Genomic DNA, 16,594 nt, shown 5'->3' on the forward strand with positions numbered 1-16,594 from the left:
GGTCCCGAATTAGCGTTCGGAGATTGTGCCCCCCACCACGACTTTGAGTGGGAACGTCCCAGGAGGCCACAGCTCCCCCCCTCCCCAGTTGTCTTAATGGTACGCTCCAAGCACGAGCTCCCGGGTACCGGAAATAAGCCGCGGGGGGCGGGGCCCGTTGCTCAGGGTAACGGAAGGACGGAAACTGAAGGTTGAGCGGGTTTTTTGGAATTCGGTGGCTGCGTTGAGGTGGAAGTGACTAGCTAGAGGAGCTTCGCGCGTTGCAGGGGACGTGGGACTCAGCTCCCGGGAGGTAACGGGTCCGGGAGGACAGGACGGCGCCCCTTCCGAATGGCGTTCTGGCGTTTTCCTTGGCCCGAAAGAGTCTGTGCCCTGGGGTCTCCCTTTGCGGCCTTTAGCTTTTCCCGCTCCTCGGGCGGCCTACACCCTTGGCCCTCTGGTTAAATTCTTCCTCTCCTTCAGCGTTCAGCTTCTACGTCTGAGACATTTCTCTAAACCCATTTCGCCTTTGTAGCTCGGTCACAGCGACCAGCTGCCTTGTTTTGTAGTTTCTCTGTGTTCGCTTCTCGCTCTCCGAGAAGCCCGGGTGCTAAACCCGCGGCGTCTCCCTTCCGCGGTGCCTCACTAACCTTAGGGCCTCTTGACAAGGAGTCTGCTATCCGCACTGGGACTTAACAGCCACCTATCTGTTTGCTACTCAATTCTGGTTTTAGGACTAAGTTAGCAATGTACCTGCTGAGATAGGAGTTCAGCATCTTCCCTTTAGGGCTGGACGTCTCTTTTGGTTGATATGTCTTTTCTGAATCCTCTACTACCACTCAGCCCCTAATAGAGGGGCTAATCGTAGGTAAGAGTCCCCAGTAGTAGGTAAAAGCATGGGTTTTGGGGTCTGGAGTTGGACAGACTTAGGTTTCAGTTCTACTTCTGCAACTTACTAGCCTTCTAACCTTGGGGGATGTTCCTTAATTTCTCTGAATCCCAAAAGATCTTCATCTGAATTGGGAGTAATAACACCAACCTCAGAGGACTGGTGTGAGGATCAATGTCATTTTTCCCACAAATATTTATTGGGCACCTATTATGAGCTAGGTACTGTGCCAAGTCTTGGAGATTGAGTGATAAACAAAACCAGAGATGGCCCCCAGCCCTCCTGGAGTTTGTGATGGAGTGGGAGATGTAGTTCTTAATCTGATAATAAGTGTAATGTTAAAAGTGTGGTGATGGTGAGAGATTACAGTTGCTTTGAAAGAATGTATTAGGGGAGTGTTTAGACTGAGCTTGTAAAAGAGTGTAGGATTGAGCTGAGACCTGAAGGATTTTTAGGAATTAACAATAAAAAGATTGATGGGCAGGGGATGAAACAAGGGGTATTTATTTTTATATAAATTCCAGACAAAAAATCATGTGGAATTGTCTGTGGCAGAAGGAACTTGGGGGTTTGAAGGACTGAGCAGATCATTGTAGCTGGAATATAGAGTGATGAAAGGGAATTAACATGGACCAGACCGTTATATCCTGATGTCAGGATTTTGGACTAATAATGGAAAGCCACCAAATCATTTTTAAGATGAGGATGAATCACAAATCTGGTTTGTGTTTCAAAGACATTTTAGCTGCTGGGTGGGGAATGAGTTAGGAAGCTGTGTAGTAGTTCAGGTGAGAGATGATGGTGACTTTGGAATAATGTGGCAGCACTGGATCTCAGAGGTAGACTTGAGAGATGTTTGGGGACATAGGACTTGGTAGTGGATGTGAAGGATGAAGGTAAAGTGGTTAAGAATGTTGCCCAGGTTTCTTGTTTCAGCAACTGGGTGGATGATGGTATAATTTAGGGAGACTGAAAACAGCAGGAAATAAAGGAGGAGGTTTTCTTTCCACCAGTCTGCATTGCCCTCTTCTCGTAATACTCCCATAGCTACGCACTACTCACTAAATCCTATCTGCCTAATGTGCTTCCATTTCACCCTTTCCTTTGTACTCCCCAGAGTCAGCCCCCAACACCAGCCTTTGTCACTACCACTAAAATAGCTCCCAGTAGCCTCTTAGCCTCTGCTCTTCTTCCTTATTCTCTCCTTGCTTTAATCTGCGCATTGATGCCATATTTAGTTTCCTCAAACACTGTTTCAGTCTTGTCAGATTCTCTTTTACTCCAGAACTTTTCGTCACTATTACTTACAGAATAAGGTCTAACTTCCTTAATTCGACATTTAAGATCTTGCACAGTTTAGCCCCACCCTTTTACTAGCCTGCCTTCTCACTGCTCCCCTAGTTGAACTCTCTACCTCAGGATACGTACTCATTTTCCCCAAGTAAGTTTTTCGGATTCTCTTATGAATGCCTTTGTTGACAGTACTTTCCTTCCCAGTAATGTACACCATGTGGTTCTGGTGACTATCTAAATTTAATCTTCAAATTCCAGTTCAAGGTTTCCTTTGCTGGGAAGCCTGCTTGATGTTTGAGCACACATTTATTTCTTAGCCTTGTTAACTTCTCATTTATTTTTATACCATTTAATTGGTATAAATGCATTTACAGTGCTATTGCTTTATTCATTTATTGTGTATGTGTAGATAATTGTATATATTTGCAGTACTGGTAAATGACAGCTTTGTTCTAGGTAGCATAATGGGTAGATACTAAAAAAGAAAATGTGAACAACTGAATTATGAGACGACTTGATTAGACTACAGCTTTCTAATAAGGAAATTCCAGGGGATTCTCTAGATTCTTTGGTTTGGCTAAGAATCACCTACTCCTACAGTTGGTAGTCCTTAGCCTGTTGAGTACCCATTGTGTACATAACATATTTGAAATACTCAGTTAACAAGTAGAGAAGGGAAAAAATCAAAATTTTGTTTACTTTTGGTAGTTTTATCCAGCTCTTGACATTTTTCCTTTTCAGTTCCTTGCTGTGTGCAACAATGGACCAGAAAATTTTATCTCTAGCAGCAGAAAAAACAGCAGATGGCCTACAGGAATTTCTTCAAACTGTGAAAGAAGATGATGTGAGTATTGAGAAGCAAGTTCTGCCAAAAGCAGATGCCAGGCATGATGACAGATGCAAGGGACGTGTTAGAATTAATTCTGCCACTTCATCTGTCCCCCACTCTCCTTAGGAGACAAGGGTTTATTTGATAACAACTCATAGATGTAAAGAAATGGGGGAGAGGAAGAGATATGGACTACTTAAGGGCATTTGTGTACATTTATACAGCTATAATTTCTTGGCAACATACAGTTTAATGAAATCAGCCCAATTTGAGATGGAATGCTTAAACAGATCAGTTTTCCTAAAGAAAAAAAGTTAGCAGTTATACCTCAACAAAAATACCAGGCCCAGATAGTTTTGCAGGAGGCTGCTACCAAACCTTTAGAGATCAGAGGTAAGAGCTAGATAGTCCCAGTTCTACACAAATTGTTTTAGAGCATATATATTACATAATGTATGTACATACATAAGGGAAGCTTCTAAGTGCTTTTTATAAAATATAACATTGATGCCCTAAACCTGATAAAGACAGCTTGAAGGGGCTTCCATTGGTGAAATGTGAACATCAAAATAATCAAGTTCAGTTATGAATTATAAACCACTGAAATAATAAATCTGTGAGTCCATATTGATAATAAAAATAAATAAATGGTGAGAGAGGTTCTTGCTCACCATAAAGTTAGAAAATCGTCATTTGGCAACAGTCATGATCAAGATTAGATCAGGCAGAAGCTGCAGTGGATGCTAAATCCAGGGAGAAGTTTTTTGAACTTTTTATTTTGAACTGATTTTAGACTTACAGAAAAGTTGTAAAAATAGTAGAGTTTCCATATAGTTCTCTCCCCAGTGTTAACATCTTACATAATAATTTCAGTAAAATTTTATGAACCAGGAAGTTAATATTTGTACAACACCTTTAGTGAGGCTAAAGACTATTTGAACCCTACCTGGTAGTTTTTTCACTGATACCTGTTTTTTTTTTTTTTTTAATGTTCCAGAATCCCACTCAGGATCCTACACTGCACTTAATTGTCATTTTCCCCTAATTTTCTGCAATCTGCAACTGCTCCTCAGTCTTTCTCTGTCTTTTGAGAACACTGAAGAGTTTTGATCCATTATTTTGCTGAATGTCTGATGTGTCTCATGGGTGGACTCAGGACATGCATCCTTAGCAAAAAGACCACAGAAAGGGCTCCATGCCTTTTCACTGCATCGTATCATCGGGCTTGTGATGTGTCATACCTGGTGATGCTGACTTTTGAGAACCTGATATCAGAGGTTGCTGCTGGGCTTTTTCATTATACAAGAGAAAGTTAGATGAGGAACATGATACTTGCATGGTCTTAAAGTTTCTTCCACAAACTGCATACTGGTTGCAAAGGGAGGGGAAAAAATAATTATAAAGTGGGAAAATCAGGCAACACATTTGACTGGGTGATCAGACTCATACTGCCAGTGAAGGACAGATGGTATCACATGCCTCCAGGTGTGATACTCCAAGAAGGACACAGTATGACTTGTATTCTGGCCAGGAATACATAAACTCAGTCTACTCATGAGGAAGCATCAGACAACAGAAAATGAGAAATGTCCTGTCTTATAAAAATCTATTTTGACGGTGCCATTAACTTGGTAGTTCCAGTCTGTCCACTAAACGAAAAAATTTTAAGCCTTCCAACATAGCAAGGATACTTAATCTTACTTGGGGCTTTTCTGGTGGCTCAGATGGTAAAGAATCTGCCTGCAGTGCAGGAGACCTGGGTTCCGTCTCTGGGTGGGGAAGATACCCTGGAGATGGGAATGGTTAACCCACTCTAGTATTCTTGCCTAAGGGAATCCCTTGGACAGAAGAGCCTGGTGGGCTACAGTCCATGGGGTCGCAGAGTCGGCCATGACTGAGTGACTAACATACACTTGGTTTACTTTTGCATTTTAAAATGCAGTGAAAAGGTGACTGAATAAGGTCAAAAACGAAGACCGCAGATCATTTAACTAGAGGGAGGAGGAGTGGAGGAGAGCTAACGTTTGTTTAGAACCTGCTGTGCACTAGCCCTGTGCAGCGTCCTCTCTACCTGTCATCTAATGTACTCCTTCTAACAGTGCTTTGAGGTAAGGAATAAACACACATAACAGAGGTTAAATAACCTGAGGTTGTAAAGCTAATGTATGGCAAAGTGAGGATTCATATCTGGGTCTTCTGATTCTGGGGCCAGTTTTTTTCCCCATATGCCACATTGCCTTCTCTTAAAACTGAATTTTTTCAAGAAGAGTCAGGGTTTCTCAGCCTTGGCACTCTGTATATTTTAGAGTGGCTAATTCTTTATTGAGGGAGGTTGTCCTGTGCATTGTAGGATGTTTAATAGCATCCCTGGCCTACACCCATTAGGTGACAGCACCCTTCCAGTTACAACAACTAAAAATGTCTCCAGACATTGCCCTGCATACCCTGCCTAGGGTGGGGGGTGAGGGGGTTGCCCCTGGTTGGGAACCTCTCTCTAATAAGGGTTATGTCAAGGGCTATTGGAGGTTCTAGGCGGAGCAGTCAGTTACTTCCTTATTAAGTATTTAAGAAGGGAGAGATGAAATCCAGTCAGAAAGACCAGGCACATGTAGAAGAGATCAAATTCACTGTTTTATTGGTTTTGGCCTCTATGATAGTCCTTTGTCTGGATATTATTAACCTCATCTTCTCAGGTTTTGCTGGCTGCTGCTGGTTAATCACGAATGTTTGTGCTTTTTTATCTTTACATTTTCTCCCTGGATGATCTTACATGTTCCCATTGACCTCTTTCCTCTCTGAGCTCTACTTTGGCATATCCAGTTATCAACTTGACATCTCCACTTGGATATCTTAGAATAGTAGTTCTGAGCCCCGCATCAGATCTGCTAAATCAGAAACTGCAAGTGGAGGTCTCTGTTTTAACAAGCCCTCTGGAAGATTTAGATGCTTGCTTAATCCCAAATTTTCACCATGTCAGTAAATGGTGTCACCATCTACCCAGTTAATTGCTTAACCCAGAAATTTGAGTTCTCCTTGATTTCTCTTTTTCCTTTATCACCACAGCCATTTCACTTCTAAACCACGAGGAAATCTGTCTTTGTCTTGGTCCATTCAGGCTGCTATAACAAAATACAGTAGACTGGGTGACTTATAACAACAATTATTTCTCTTAGTTCTGGAGACCGAAAGTCCTGGATGATGGTTCTAGTATGGTCAAGTGAGTGCCTTCTTCTGGATTTCAGGTTTCACATTGTACCTTCATATGGTAGAAGGAGCCTGGGAGCTCTGTGGGATCTCTCATAAGAGCCCTAATCCCATTTGTGGGAGTTTCGTCCTTCTACCTGTTCACCTGGCAAAGTCTCCACCTCCAAATACCATTACAATGGGTCTGAAGAGTCCCAACACGTGAATTTTGGGGGACATAAACATTCAGACCACAGTAAAGTCCTCCTGATCAAGCTCTCAAATATATCTTCAGTGTACCGATTTTCAAATTAAGATGGAGTTATATCCCAATAAACCCATTTTAAGTTGAAAATATTATACATTGAAAAATATGGTAAATCGGAAATGCATTTAATACACCTACCAAACATTGTAGCCTAACCATACCTTAAATGTGCCAAGATTAGTCTTCAGTTGGGTAAAATCATCCAACAGCCTGTTTTTTAATAAAGTGAATATCTCATGTAGCTTATTGAATACTGTTCTGAGAGTGAAATACTGAATAGTTGCATGGGTGCAGAATCATTGTAAGTGTATTGGTTGTTTATCCTTGTGATTCCAAAGCTGATCACTAGCCCAGGAAAGGATAAAAATTTGATATATAATATCTACTGAATGTGTATTACTTTTGCACCACTGTAAAGTTGAAAAATCCTAAGTTGATCCATTGTTTTAAGTTGGGGACCACCTGTACTTCATCTTAAAAGTACTACAAACTGCAGTAGCTACTTATTTTTACAGTTCTGAGGACTAGAAGCCCAGGATCACAGTGTTGGCATTGTTGGTTCCTGCTAGAGCTGTGCTTATCCGTTTCACGCCTCTCACCTTGCTTCTGGTTGATTGCTGACAATCTTTGACATTCCTGGCCTCATGTCACCCACCCGTGGTCTCTGCCTTCATCTTCACATAGCATTCTTGCTGTGTATGTGTTTCTGTCCCAGGTTTCCCATTCTTCTAAGGACGTTAGTCATACTGGATTAGGGCCTACCCATATGACCTCACCTTCACTAATTACACCTGCAATGACCCTGTTTCCAAATAAAATCACATTCTGAGGTGCTGGGGATTAGAACTTAAACATCAATTTTGGAGGGGAACACAATTCAACTCATGACTTCTCTGATGACGTCAATGTAGGCCATTATCTCTCTTGATCACTGTAGCAATCTCCTAGCATATTTCTATTTCACTCTTAAACCCTTCCACAGTGTATTTTCTGCCACAGGAGGAAGACTGATTTTTTTTTTTTTTAAACATCTACCATGTCCCCCTCCTCTTTTCTCTTTAGTTACTTCTGTTGCATTTCGACAAAAGTCTGAACTTCCTACCATGGCCTACAAGATTCTTATCATCTGGTTCTCTCGAAATTCATCTTGTGCCACTCTTCCTTACTACTTTTCATCCAAATTGGTCTTCTAAATATTTTTTCAGGCCATCCAACTTGCCAAACTCCTTGCTCCTTCGGGACCTTTGCGTGTAACAGTGCCTTCATCTGAAGTGTCTTCCTTTTCCCACTTTGCACTGCCAGCTTTTTCTCATCCTCCAGTTCTCTGTATGGAAATGTCCTCCACCTCAGCTCCACAACAGAGAAGCTTTCTCCCTGACTACTCTAGTGGAAGTTGCCTCCCTTTCCTCAATTACTGTCTGTTTCAGGCTTTTCAACCATTTCTTTTTCTGATTTTTTGTCCTGTTACCCTTTTTCCTTCTGTCCTACTGTAAACTGAGTCAGACTATGTCTGTCTTGTTCATGTCTTGTCTAGCATTGTATGCCTAATGCTGAGGAAGAAGAACATATTCAGAGTATTTGTTGAATGAATGTATATCCCCAAGAACATGGCTCAATACCTAGTGCTGATTAAATACTTAATAAATGTTTGTAGAATGAACGTATGAATAAATTTCGTTTTGACAGCCCAGTATCATCTTACAATCCACCCTGCTATAATGTGAATACGTATGTGAATTTTTGATGCCTGGAACTTCTGAAAGATATGATTCTGACAGATGAGTGTTTTTCATATTGTGAGTTTAGGTCATTCAAATAGGGAAATTGTTGCCAGACTTGTACCTTTTCTGTCCTTTCTTTGTAGCTGACTGACCTCCTTCAGAATCAGGCAGTGAAAGGAAAAGCTGCTGGAGCACTACTGAAAGCCATCTTCAAAGGTAATAATGCTACTTCTCTCTCGGGGTTCACTGGTACGTTGGTCTACTTTTGGCTCCTGTTGCTACTTTTCGTATTGCTTGAAGCCCCACTGAAGCTTTTCTGTTTGGGGGATTTTACAGAATCAATAGCACTATTTTGTGGACTTAAATAATTTTTCTAAGGCAGGTAGAAGTGGCTATCTGAGATTGTATTGCTAGTTTTTGAACCTGTAAAGGGTGTACTTCATAAAATATGGTTTGGTTTAGTTGTGCTTTTACGCTTGTGGAGAATGGCAATGTTTAATACTTAATCTGTGTTTAACAAGAGGCTAGGGAGCTCTGAGTTAACAAAATGGAATGTCGTAGTTGACTTGTTTAGAGATGCTTAATTCCCAGTGGGGAATATTTGTTTCTGTATCTTGTACAAGGGCCAGTTTTATATTGGTGCAGATTGTAACTCACAATCATTTTATAAATTGTAGTAGAATAAAATTCTATAAGCACAAATTAAAAGTGGCTTTAGACTCTTAGCAGGTTATTTTAACTTGTTTTATTTTTCTTACCCCCTCAAGTAATTGGGTCTTGCCTTGCAAGGGTTCAAAAACACATATTTAAAATTTGGAAGCTTTTTAAATGACTGTTTTGTAGAAATATCAGAGACTAGGAAGTAACGGAGAATCAGGAGCTGCTGCCTGTGTATACTAAGTGAAAGTTATAAGAGTAAAACTGGGAACAGATGATCATGGCTCCCACGTCTGTAACTAACCTTATTTTTACCTTATTTAAAATCATAGATTTGGGAATCTGAGTTTCAAAGTAGCATGAATTATCAAATATTTATGGAAACTGCCTCATAACTATTTTAATCCTGTTAAATCAGTGCTGTGAAGGACCAATAGTTAGCTAATGATGATGTTTTACAAAATTGAGATATAATCCATAAATTCACCCTTTTAAAGTATACATTATTTTATTGAGATGTAATTGACATCATAAAATTCACCCACTTAAAATATCAATTCAGTAGCTTTTAATGTATTCACCAAGATGCACACCTGTCACAATTTTTGAGTATTTTTATTATCCCTGAAAGAAACCTTACATTCCTTAGCTGTCACCTCCTAAATTCCTGATCCACTCCAGCCCTAGAAACCACTTATCTGCTTTCTGTCTATAGATTTGCCTGTTCTGGATATTTCATAAAAGTGGAATCATACTATATGTGTCCTTTGTGACTGGCTTCTTTTACTTCCTGTAAGGTTACTAAGATTCATCCATGTTGTAACCTGTATCAGTATTTCATTTCTTTTTATTTGTTGAATAATATTCCATTATCAGAATAGATCATACTTTTCCATTCATGAATGGGTGGACACTTAGGTTATCTACACTTTTTAGCAATTACGAATACTGCTACAAATTTTTGTGTAAACACATTTTCATTTCTGTTTGGTGAATATTTAAGAGTAGAATTGCTGGGTCATATTGGACACAGTGAAGCGACTCAGCAGCAGCAGCAGCTGCGTGGTGACTCTGTGTTTAAGTGTCTGAGGACTGATGAGCTGTTTTCCAAAGCTGCTACATCATGTTCCCATCAGTACTGAATAAGGATTCCCATTTCCCACATCCTCTGTCAACACTTGTTATTGTCTTTTTCATTCTAGCCACTCTGGTGAGTGTGAAGGGGTATCTTAATTGTGGGTTTGATTTGCATTTTGCTGATGGCTGATGATATTGAATATCTATTCTTGTGCTTACTGACCATTTGTATGTCTTTGAAGAAATGTGTGTTCAAATTATTTGACCTTTTAAAAATTGGGTTGTCTTTTTATTACTGAGTTGTAATATTTAAATATTCTAGATACAAGTCCCTTATTAGATGTGTGAATCACAAAGTTTTTCTTCCATTTTAGGTTCTTTCCATTTTTTTAATGATATCTTTTGATGCACGAAGTTTTAAATTTTGATGTCTACTTAATTTTTTGTAGCTTGTGATTTTGGTTTTTATCTAAAAGATCATTACTTAATTCAAAGTTACAAAGATTTATACCTTTTCAAGATTTCTTAAAAAGATTTCTTGTGTTTTCTTTTCAAGATTATAATCTTAGCTTTTACCTTTATAACTTTGATCCATTTTTGAGTTAATTTTTGTATATGATGTGAGGTAGGAGTCCAGCTTCATTTTTCCCCATTTTTAAAAAAATATTTGTTTATTTATCTGGCTGTAGAATGTCTTTGTTGCAGCATGTGGGATCTAGTTCCATAACCAGGGATTGAACCTAGGCCGCCTGCATTGGGAGCACAGTCTTAGCCACTGGACCACCAGGGAAATCTCTCTTCCCATTTTCAGTAGTACCTTTATTGAGAATCAATTGCCCATAAATGCAAGGGTTTATTTTTGGACTCATAGTTGTATTCTCTTGATCTACGTGTGTCTCCTTGTGTCAGCACCACACTGTCTTAATTAGAATAGCTTTGTGGTAAGCTTTAAAATTGCGAGGTGTAAGTCCTCCACTGTTTTCTTTTTTAGAATTAGTTTGGATATTCTGGGTCCCATGAGTTCTCATACGAATTTTAACATTAGCTTGTCAATTTCTGCAAAAACAGAAACTGGGTTTTTGGTAGGGATTATGTTAAATCTATCTATGAAAAGTATTGCTATCTTTATATGTCTTCCATTAATAAATATGGTATATCTTTCCATTTACTTAGGTTCTTTTTCATTTCTTTCAACAAGACTTTGTACTTTTCAGAGTATAAGTGTTGCACTACTTTCATTAAATTTTTTCTGACCTATTCTTTGAGTGATATTGTAAATGAGATTCTTTTCTTAGTCTTCTCATTGTTCAGTGCTAGTGTATAGAAACACAGTAGATGAGTATATTGATCTCATATCTTGCAACCTTTCTGTACTTGTTTATTGGTTCTAGTAGTTTTTTTGTGAATCCCTTATAAACAAAATTATGTCATCTTTAAATATATGTAACTTTACTTCTTTCTCAATCTAGATGCCTTTTATTTTTCTAATCCAATTACCTTAGTTGGAACCTCCAGTACAATATTGAATAGAAATGCTGAGAGTGAACATCCTTGTTTTTTTTCCTGATTTCAGGGGGAAATCTTTCAGTTTTTTATTAGTAAGTATGTTGTTAGCTGTGGGTTTTTCATGGATGCCCTTTAATCATGTTAAGGAGTTTTCCTTTTATTCCTAGTTTGTTGAGTGTTTTTTTTTTTTTTAATCATGAAACAGTACTGAAATTTTCCAATGCTTTCTCTGTATCTGCTGAGGTGATCATGTGATTTTTATCCTTTATTCTATTTATGCGGTATATGAAATTGATTTTCATACATTGAACCGGTATTGTGTTACTGAGTTAAGTCCAGTTTGGTTAGAGAGTACAGTCTTTGTTTTATGTTGCTGAATTTAGTTTGCTAATATTTCGTTGAGGATTTTTGCATCTGTAGTCACAAGGATTATCGTTCATAGTTTTCTTAGAATGTCTGTCTAGTTTTGGTATAAAGGTAATACTGACCTCATAGACTCAGTCTGGAAATGTTACCTTCTCTTCTGTTTTTTTTGGAAGAGTTTCTGCTAATTCTTTAAATGTTTGGTAAATTCACCAGTAAAGCCATTTGGTTCTGGACTTTTCTTTGTAGAAGAGGTTTTATTGCTAATTTAGTCTCTGTTTATAAGTCTGTTTTGGTTTTCTATTATCTGAGTCAATTTTGATAACTTTGTGTCTTTATAGCAATTTGTTCATTTTGTATGTTGTTTATTCTGTTACTTTATTTTATTTTATTTCTGCAAGATTAGTAATGCCATTCTCATTCCTGATTTTAGTAATTTGATTCTTCTCCCTTTTTTTCGTGGTCAGTCTAAAGATTTTCAATTTTGTTTATTTTTTCAAAGAAAAAGATGTGGTTTCCTTGATTTTTATTATTCTTCTTTCTTTCATTTATGTCTGCTTTTATTTTTATATTCTTTTCACTTGGTTTGAGTTTAGTTTCATCTCTTTATAATTCCTTATGGTAGAAGTTTGGGTTATTGATTTGAGATCTTTTTTAATGTAGGTATTTACAACTATAGGTTTCATTTTAAGCTCTACTTTAGCTGTAGCCAATAACTTTTGGAATGTGTTTTTTTTCCCATTTGTCTCAAGGTATTTTTCTCTATTTTCTTGCTGACTTCACCCAGTGATGATGTTTTGAAGTAAAGTATGTTACTTAATTTGGGTTACTGGATCCCAGAAAAGCTTTAAGAAATATTAGAAGGTGTTCCTTCTTCTGCACTATAAAATTATTTTAAAAATTAATGGCATGGATGGAAGTGTACAGAAAAGGTGGTATTTCAGTTTTCTGTCTAAATTAAAAGACTTTTTCAAAGCTCCTAAATATTGCTGTTTTAAGTACCATAGTAAGTATTTTGATAATTCTGTTTCTATATTCAACTGCAAAGCTGTTTGTTATTCCTGTTTGCCCTTCAACCTTGTAAGACTTCTTCCTTTTTTCTTTCTTTGTTTCTGTACTACCCGTTTAAAACGATAAGGTTTACCCTGTTCTGAGGAAGCTGGAGCTCTTAAGAGACTTAAGATATACAGTTGTTGTATCCAGTTGTTGGAATCAGGGGATTTACAGAAAGAAGTAGCATCTGAAATCATAGGATTGCTAATGCTGGAGGTGAGATGGAAAACAAAGACTTTTTTGGTTTTGGTTGGATTTGGAGTGGGGTTGGTAATTTATTGAGGGAGGCAAAATGTAAATGTCCCAAACCCACCATAGTTCGTGCTTATAAGTAAGAACTACCGTTTTAAAACAACATAGCCGATGAAGGAGCCATAAACCACCTAGATGTTTATGTTACGTTTCCGGTATCATGGATATGTGTCTCTTTCGAGAGCTGGAATATCTAAGAACATCAGGGAACTGATAGAAGATCCTGACCTTTTGAAATCCTTTACCAGAGCTGAATGATTCCCTGAATCACTTTTAGAACCAGTTTTGGGCTTCAGTGCCAGTTCTGTCAACTCAGCAAAAGACTGAGTTTTGGAAAGAGGTATCAAACATCTAAATATTGCTGAATGTTTTTTTAATCCCATGAACTTTTAGGTTCACCGTTTTCCAGGACAGTTATTGGTTGAATTAGCCAATGAGTTTGTTAGTGCTATCAATGAAGGCAAGCTAACAAATGGAAAATCTTTGGAGCTGTTGCCCATCATTCTCACTGCCCTTGGTACCAAAAAGGAAAATCTGACTTTTGGAAAAGGTAATTTTTCTTCTGGTTTTAGTGGCTTTTTCTCTCTTCACTTAATCGAGTTTATTCTTCAGTGTATTTTGCATTTCTAGGTGAACTAAGTGGGGAAGAATGTAAGAAGCAGTTGATTAACACCCTCTGTTCTGGCAGGTAAGTCCTTAATAATATGAAGAACTTTTCTCAGGACTACAAGTCACCAAAAAAAGGAATACCATTATTTTGAGAATTTATATCACTGAAGTTTTAGTCCTTTTTTTCGTTTATAATTTGCTGCTATAAAACCATTTAGTCTGTGATCAGTTTTTGAGAGAGGTTATTTGCTGTATTCTTTGTTCTAACATTATACACATAGTCTCTACTTACTTAACTGTCCATCTTAACGCAACAATTTAGCCCTATAGTATTATTTGGAGTCCCAGGGTCTTCAAAGCTAGAAAGTCACCTTGGCACTATCTTTTATTTGGGGGCAGGGGGGATATTTTTTTATATATATATTTTTTGAATGTATCTTTAATGATATTTTTATCATTAAACCTGGTATTTGTATCTTTAAACCTGAAATACGAGTGTCTACGCTAAGGAAAAACTGCATTGTATAAGAAAGTCTTCATACATGAACATTTCAGTACAGAAATTTGTGACTAACTTAAGGATACAATAATAGAAATGTGTAAGTTGTGGTATGTAAGCTATGAAAGAGCCACTCCATGCAATTTATACCCATTAAAAATGAAATATATAAAGACATATAGCGAAGATGAAAGATCTTTGTGTATATATGTATATATATAGTAAATCCTTAATACATATTTATATATACTTTTATATATATATATATATAGTCTGAAATGAGTAGAATACTAAGTTACATAATACTGTGATTATACTTCAGTATATTGAAAGGAACTAGATTATCCAAACCAGAGATAACTGCTTTCATGGTTCATAAGGTCTCTTACAGAAATAATTTTAAGCATGTATCAACTCATGTATGTTTATCCATTTATTAGTTCTTAATTACACAAAAGTTTATTCATTCCATATTGTAATGTACCTTTTATTTTTCATTTAACACATATGTTCATGTCAGCATATCCTGCTTTACATCATTCTTTTTAATAGTTCCATAGTATTCTGATATTTAGCTAATCTCTTAATTGTTATTTAGTTTTTGCCAATAAATAATATTGGCTATTTGGGTTTTGCTATTATAAGAGATGTTGCAGTTAACATTCTTTTATGTCTGGGTGACCTTTTATAAGCATGTACATGGGATATATTCCTAATAGTAAACTGGGTGGCTCTTTGGTTATGTGCATGTTTAAAGTCGATAAGTAGTATTGCCAACTTGTCTTCCCAGAAGGATTATATCAGTGTATGTTCCACAAAATAGTATGTGAAGTGTTTGTTTACCAAAATCTCACCAGCGTTGAATGTCATCAAGCTTTGATTATGCCAGTCCGGTAGGTTAAAAGCTGTTATTTCATTGTTTTAAATGTCATTTATTTGATGTTATTTCCCAGTGGCAGCAAATCAAACTTGAAATGGCCCTAATTCTTTTCTTCCTTGCTAATTTTACAAAGTAACATGTAAATAAGTTAAAACAATGTAAACTTTTCTTTTTCATTTTTAATCAGATGGGACCATCAGTATGTAATCCGACTCACCTCGATGTTCAAGTAAGTATCATCATTCCCTTCTTTTTTAATCCTGCTGTGAGAACTTACCTGCTAGAAATTGAAATGTAGTAAGCTCAAATACCACTCTTCCTAAGAGTATTTGATACCTCTGTTTTCTATTACAAGATTTCCCCCCACCCTTTTTTGCTTTAATTTCTTATTTAAAGTATAACTTTATGTTTTTTTTCCAAGATAACTTTGCTGAGGTAAGGTTATTGGTTTCCTTTAAGGTTCTCCATTAGAGAAAAATCAAAAGAGGCAATTAACAATATTCTGATATCTCCCAAATTAGTCTGTAACCTTTAGAATCTTTGATCCACAGGGCTGTCCCTCTGACTGCAGAAGAAGTGGAATTCGTGGTGGAAAAAGTGTTTAAGGTGTTCTCCAAATTGAATCTTCAAGAAATACCACCGTTGGTCTATCAGCTTCTGGTTCTCTCCTCAAAGGTATAAATAAAATATTTTTTTAAACTCTGGTATAATGACCAATTAGTACCATTCAGCTTATTCATACTCTTTATTTTATGTACTAGGACATAGAAACTTTCATTTCACGTATGACAATTTGGTCTACTAAAAATGTCATGGTCCTCAGCCAGAGTGAATGTGTATTATCTCTGGTCTCGTGTGTGTGGTAGGAAGAGGGGTGAAGAGCTCTGAAAGGGTGGATTGTAGGCCCCTGAGAGTCTGATATTAAGATGTATTTCAAACTCAATTTCAAAAAGTGTTTTTATGAAAGTGTTCTCTAAATTCTTAGTGTGAGTCTAGCTTATAATTTATATAAATTCATACTCGAAAATTCTTCAAGCTGAAAAGTACTTTAACTTGCCCTTATTTATTTTGTTTTATTCTTTTTCAGGGAAGCCGAAAGAGGGTCTTGGGAGGAATCATAGCTTTCTTCAACAAGCTAGATCAGCAACACAATGAGGAAAAAAGTGATGATGAGTGAGTCAAAGAGTATAGAAATAAAATCATTTTTCCAAATTCATCATCTCATTATCTAACTCTTCAGTCCCTACCTTCCCCTCAGTATAGAATTTTGCTAGTCCCCTTAGTTGATCAGTAAAAAGTTTAAAAATAGTGTAGTCTCCTCAACTCTTTTATTTTAATCTTTCCTGGAAAACAGCATTAATGACTCTGTAGTTACAGACTTCAAAGGCATTAAGTGTTTATTCTGTGCCAGAAGCTGTTGGACCTGGGACAGTGATGAACTAGTCAAAGTTCCTACTCTCATGGAGAAATTTTAATGAGAAGAGAAAAGAAAAGAAATGGCAAGAAAAGTATTAGAGTGGAAAGGGCTATGCGTAC

General features: G+C 37.3%; 1 protein-coding gene across 2 annotated transcripts in view; it reads left to right on the top strand.

Moving 5' to 3' along the window:
* The first annotated feature begins 142 nt into the window (after window positions 1–142).
* The window catches only part of FANCI (FA complementation group I), a 63,246-nt gene continuing 46,794 nt past the window's right edge, over window positions 143–16,594 (top strand). Inside the window, exons 1-9 of one of the 2 annotated variants that reach the window (XM_069559691.1) lie at window positions 143–292; window positions 2,903–3,005; window positions 8,306–8,378; window positions 12,904–13,034; window positions 13,464–13,620; window positions 13,701–13,758; window positions 15,246–15,287; window positions 15,610–15,733; window positions 16,146–16,231. In XM_069559691.1, coding sequence (XP_069415792.1) covers window positions 2,922–3,005; window positions 8,306–8,378; window positions 12,904–13,034; window positions 13,464–13,620; window positions 13,701–13,758; window positions 15,246–15,287; window positions 15,610–15,733; window positions 16,146–16,231 — 755 coding nt within the window. In that variant the 5' untranslated portion in view covers window positions 143–292; window positions 2,903–2,921. Of the gene's footprint in view, window positions 293–2,902; window positions 3,006–4,932; window positions 5,099–8,305; window positions 8,379–12,903; window positions 13,035–13,463; window positions 13,621–13,700; window positions 13,759–15,245; window positions 15,288–15,609; window positions 15,734–16,145; window positions 16,232–16,594 lie in introns of those variants that run through there. The other variant, XM_069559692.1, reaches the window with a different exon arrangement.

The sequence above is a fragment of the Ovis canadensis genome, chromosome 18, assembly GCF_042477335.2.
Source record: "Ovis canadensis isolate MfBH-ARS-UI-01 breed Bighorn chromosome 18, ARS-UI_OviCan_v2, whole genome shotgun sequence".
NCBI lineage: Eukaryota > Metazoa > Chordata > Mammalia > Artiodactyla > Bovidae > Ovis > Ovis canadensis.